General features: G+C 45.3%; 1 protein-coding gene across 1 annotated transcript in view; it reads right to left on the bottom strand.

The window, feature by feature from the left end:
• Positions 1-319: 319 nt before the first annotated feature.
• Positions 320-5,740, bottom strand: part of LOC103607756 (zinc finger protein 154-like) — a 10,135-nt gene continuing 4,714 nt past the window's right edge. Inside the window, 4 exon segments of the mRNA XM_008592220.1 lie at positions 320-912; positions 915-1,486; positions 2,826-2,956; positions 3,172-3,235. Of these exon segments, the coding sequence (XP_008590442.1) occupies positions 320-912; positions 915-1,486; positions 2,826-2,956; positions 3,172-3,235 (1,360 nt within the window).

The raw sequence follows: 5,740 nt of genomic DNA, 5'->3' as shown, positions 1-5,740 counted from the left end.
ATCCTTCCCACAACTGGGAGAGCACAGAGGTTTACTTCCCTAAGCATACTGAGGTGGGTGTATGATGCACACTGTGGGTTCCTGCCAGGTAGAAGAGGTCAAATGGCTTAGACTACAGTACTGACAGTGATAAAAAAAATCTGGCAAGAGTCCTGGGCAGGTTTAAAAGTGTAACCAGCTTCTTAAAGCTATCCACATACTTGAAACTTATGTGGACGTGTGAATGAATGAGGCTCAATTCAGGCAGATGGTGTCCTCATAAGGGACACCATCATATGAATGTTTTCATACTGAACAAGACAACACATTCTCAGTACAACTAAGGCATTTTTCCCATGGGAACTTCATGGCACCAGATGAGATAAGGCCTTTGGCTGATGGCTTTCTCATATTCAGCACACTTATAAGGCTCTACTCCAGTGTGAACTCTCTGGTGTCGAGTAAGGCCAGAGCTTTTGCTAAAAGATTTCCCACACTGGCCACACTCATAAGGCCTTTATCCAGTGTGAATTCTCTGATGGTCACTGAAGTTGGAACTTTGCCTAAAGGATTTCCCACATTCATTGCATTCATAGGGTCTTTCTCCAGTGTGAACTCTCTGGTGTTTAAGAAGTGCAGACCTTTGGCTAAATGACTTCCCACATTCACTGCACTCATAAGGCCTTTCTCCAGTATGAACTCTCAGATGCAGAATAAGGCTGCAATTATGGCTAAAGGATTTCCTACATTCAGTGCACTCATAAGGCCTTTCTCCAGTGTGAACTTTCTGGTGTTTTATGAGACTGGAATTGTAGGTAAAGAACTTCCCACATTTGCTGCACTCATAAGGCCTTTTTCCAGTGTGAACACTATGGTGCTGCAGGAGTGCAGAGCTTTGGCTAAAAGATTTCCCACATTCACTGCACTCATAGGCTTTTCTCCAGTGTGAATTCTCTGATGTTGAATGAGGTTAGACCTTTGGCTAAAGGATTTCCCACATTTATTGCATTCGTAAGGCCTTTCTCCTGTGTGAACTCTCCATTGTTAAAAGAGGTTGGAGCTTTGGCTAAAAGACTTGCCACATTCTCCACACTTATAAGGCCTTTCTCCAGTATGAACTCTCTGGTGTTTGATGAGGCTAGAGCTGTGGCTAAAGGACTTCCCACATTCACTGCACATGTAACATCTTTCTCTGGTGAGGACTCTCTGGTGCTGTTCAGGTGCATATTTGTGGCTGAAGATTTTGTTGCATTCTCTCCAGTTGTAATGAGTTTTTCCCCTGTGAAAGGCTGCCCAACACTGGGTTCCACCATTTGACTTTTCCCTACTATGAGTGGCCTGTTGCAGAAGAAATTCCGAGCTGGCCAGGAAGTCCTTCCCAACTTCCCTAGATGTAAATGACTTCCCTGACTCATGGAATTTGTAGCTCTTCACTAATGAGGATCTGCTCACATCACTTCTGAAGGGCTTCTTTGCAATGAACTGCTTTTGGTACTCATGATTTGTACTAAAATAGAATTGTTTCTAACATGCCCAACGCATGTACATTTTCTGCCCACCATGTGTTTCCTTATGCTCAGCCAAGTGATCAATGTCTTTTAAGATCGGGCTGCACATCTCACAAGGATTGGCTTTCTGGGTAGACGAACTTGACTTGGGAGTCCTGACCTGCAACACACCTATAGAAACAGTCTGCTCAGAAGGTGCTTCCTCATCTTCTGCTTCATACTAACAATCTAAAGCAAAGAAATGATGATATAGTACATGCTGACCCTGCGGGATGAAGCAGTTCCATTACAAATAAGAGGGTACTTCAAAAGGCTCATGCAAAGATTTGTATTATCTTTTAATTGTATTTTTCCACAAACTTCTTTAGGTATCCTTGTATGTGTCTAACACACCCAGGAATGAGTCCATGGGATTGTTTGCAGGACAGAAGGTTGGTTTCAAGTTGAGGATGAGGTTGTTTAGGAAAACCTGGTCCCTAAGTCACAGAATGGGGGAGGCCTCATGGGTGAAAGACACAAATATGGGGTTTGACAAAGGAAGGAGAGGCAGGGACACTGCAGATGAAGCAGTGAAAAAAATGGGTAAGTCATGAAGTCCAGAGATGTGGGAATTGGCCCTGAGCTGGAAGTAAGAGTAGAAGTGACAAGTAGTAGAATGGACAAGGCAGCTAAGTGTAAAGAATAGGGAAAGAAAGGCAGTAATGAGGAATGGGAGCCAACTATCATTGGCACCAAAGGACTACTCAAACAGAATAGGTTTCTAGTATAATTTGCACCCAGCTCTTATGTAATCCCATCCTACCCCTGCCTCCCTGCCAGGCAACTCCTGAGAGCCAGGTTCCATCTGAGCTCATCGAGCTGCAGCTGTTTTGTATCCATCCTGTGAACCATCACCAAGAACTCACCACACCACCCCCTCAATGAGCAGCTACACTGTGCATGGATGATGCAAGTACTACGGGAAAGACAGAACAGATGCACAAGCAGGAATGAAGAAATGTTAGCTAGAGGAAAGAAGTAGTACCTGGAAGAGACAGTGCCTTGGATATGGGAATGTCACTTGGCCTGGGAGAGGACAAGCAAGGTAGGATCCATTAGAGTGACTGCAAGACTCCTGACCCTGGATCCTCTCCTGCCAGGCTTAAGGGTAGCAGATGTTGGGGCTGCTCAAGGAGAGGACAGGGCAATGCACACAACCTCAGCCCTATCAACTACACCACCTACCCAGGAGTGGGGAACGAAGCTATGCCCACAGTTCTAATGTGACAAGAACAGACCTGTCCCTGAGGGAAAGGGGACAGAAAGACTATCTCAAGGTACAGGAGTGGGTGTGAGGACTTACCCAGGGAGATTATAAGTGCCAAGTTCTCCAGCATCACATCATGGTACAGGTGTCTCTGAGCCTCATCAAGGAGACCCCATTCTTCCCAGGAGAATTGCACGGCCACATCTTCAAAGATCACACTGCCCTGCAAGGATGGGAACAGATAAAACCACAAAGAACTCCTCCATGAGAACCCACAATCCATTCCCCCATGTATGTACCTCACACCACCCTCCCAAATCCCCCAACTTAGAGAAGAAGCCAGGCCCCGGTCCCCCTCATGCTACTGTCCCCTCATGAGCCCACTGATCACTGGGCTTAGTCATCAGGACCAAGGGCAAGAGGACAAACAGCAATTACCTCTGGAATGCCCACGGTCATGAAAGTCTCAATAACACAGCTCTGGGGGCTGTCAGGGTTACTCCTTCTCCAAGAGCACATCATTCTTTAGACTGCAAGTACCTCATAACTCCAGATAACACAGCCCTATGTCCATGGCAGTCACCACCTCACTGCTCCACACCATAGGTATTCTCCTGACCTCTCCACATTTTACTTGTATTTTAATCACTACCTCTTTGCCCCACTGGTGAAGGTGAGATTTTGCCCTACAGTTATGGGGATGATTAAACACACGATACCTGACACTGGGCAAATAAGATTGACAGCAGTTTACTAAGCATATATATTCATAACCTGGTAGACAGGAACCACTCACGGGTTGCACTCTGGATAAGAGTGAACAACCAGGGACTGTGGGATGCATGCAAGGTAAGGTGTTCCCCTGTTTTCTGGGAGGATGCAACTGGCTTATCTGAATTACTCCAAGGGCTGTTAGGAAACTAAAACCCACTACCAATGGATTAGCAGGAACTGCACATGTTCCACTTAATGAAAAGCATTATTTCCTTAGGAGATCTTATTTGTGGGAGTAGTGTGGGGAAGGGAACTGGTACTCAGGCCATTTGAGGCCTCTAATTTTACCAGATGTCAATGCAACCCATAATAATGGCCTTCATATTAGTCCTTACTCCACTACTGAGCACACAGCAAGCAGAGTATGCTAGCCACATCAAACAGGATCCAATACTAACCAGAATTCTCATGGCTCCCACTAGCAGTAGAAGCCCTGAATCCTATGAAGGCCTCTCTGCTTGGCTCTGTTCCTTGCCTTAGACTTAGCCACACAGAACCAAGTGTGTACCTCAGATATCCATGGCCCTATTCCACTCCTGCACTGCATTTGCTGTCCCCTCAGGAGTTATAACCTTCCTCTGTCCACCTAACACTCATTAAAAGCCCAGCCCCATTGACTGCCCACCCAATGACTACATCCACAGATGACCACACATGCACCTGACTGTATCTTCCAGGCTGAATTAAACACCCCAGACCCCACCAAAGTCATCACAAATTTCTGGTGGGTTTATACAGTGGTGAATAAGCATCAGCTCCAGCCTGAGTATCATCTTCCCTCAATTACTCATCTGCCTCTGAAACACCTCATGCACACTCTTCGTTTAGAAGTCTTGGCCACTTGACAGACTATCCTGTCCCCGTGGTGTACAGAGTAGTCACATTATCACCCCCAAGATTTCCAGACCTGTGTGTCTCCACTCAGTGGTATATGAAACACCTCAGACTCTTAACATGGCCAAAACAAAGCCAATATCCCCATGAACATTACTCATACGATAATCTTCTCCTTCTCAGTTGATCGAGCTTCTTCCATCCCTACAGCTGCTAAGACTAAAATCTCTGGGGTCATCCTGAATATTAATTACCTCACCATCCACAGCAGGAACTCTAGTAGCCCCCTTTTAAAACACGCATCCAGAATCCAACCATTCATAAGCCAACACACTCTAGTCCATTAACTCTCACCTGCACTATGGCAGAAGCCTCCACCCTGGTCTTTCTGCCTCTTCAGTCCACCCCAGTCTGTTTTCCACCCTGCAGATAGATGGAGTCTGTTAAGACTACCTTCCTCTTCTGACCCAAACCTCCCATTATCTCCAGAATAGGTATTTTGCTTTCCAGGCAGGCATCCTGTCCTGACCTGCACTCCTGCTCTCTGTTCCCACTCAAAAGAAAGTAGATGTGAGGTTTCCTGAACACTCCCAGTATAGTCTTAACCTCTAAGCATTTGCACATCTTGGTACTAGTTCTTGGTATAACTGCTTACACCTCTCTACACAGACTGAGAGAAATGTGAATGCCTCAACATAAAGTCTGACGTGGACTTCGGATCCTGGGCATGGGATTTCTCCAGGGTTCGCAAACTCAAAGATTAGGGCAATAGGAATTAAAAGTCCCAGTTCTTCAGAACATGTGGGTCAGGGCCAGTAAGGGACTGGGACACCCTCTACTTATCTGTGTTGGTTCTGTAAGTGTTTCTGTAGCAATGAGAACTTGTGGGAAGAGGCAGGCCTGAGAAGAATATGCCTATGATGGGGTTCAATAAACTCATGCCTCCCTCTATGCCTGCCTGGCATTGGAGCCAGGTGACCTTCAGCTGAATGTCTTGTTTGCAATCCTTGACATTTCTTGGTTAACTAATTTGCAAGTTCACCAAGTGAACACGTCCTTGGGTGCTGACCACAGAAGTCCATTAGCTATTTCCTTCATCTCCCCCTTTTTGTTTTTGCCATTTGTGGTTTAACGATTTAGCAAAGTCTCAGCTACATATTGTAAGAAACAAGCAGCAGGGGAGTCCTGCCATGGTAGATTAAGTTTTACTGGTAACCAAATGCCAATTCTTGCCTTCAAGATATATAAACTATCTTTAGAAAAATTAATGTTCATGGTATGATTTAAACAAGTATATAATGATCAATTACCTAAACATTTTATCTCACCAGTGGTTTGGTTCCAATTAATTTGTCCAATCATCATTAAATAAGGTAATCGTACACAACTGTGAACATAT

The sequence above is a fragment of the Galeopterus variegatus genome, unplaced genomic scaffold (assembly GCF_000696425.1).
Source record: "Galeopterus variegatus unplaced genomic scaffold, G_variegatus-3.0.2 Scaffold7691, whole genome shotgun sequence".
Lineage (NCBI taxonomy): Eukaryota > Metazoa > Chordata > Mammalia > Dermoptera > Cynocephalidae > Galeopterus > Galeopterus variegatus.
This window is presented reverse-complemented; position numbering and strand designations above follow the sequence as displayed.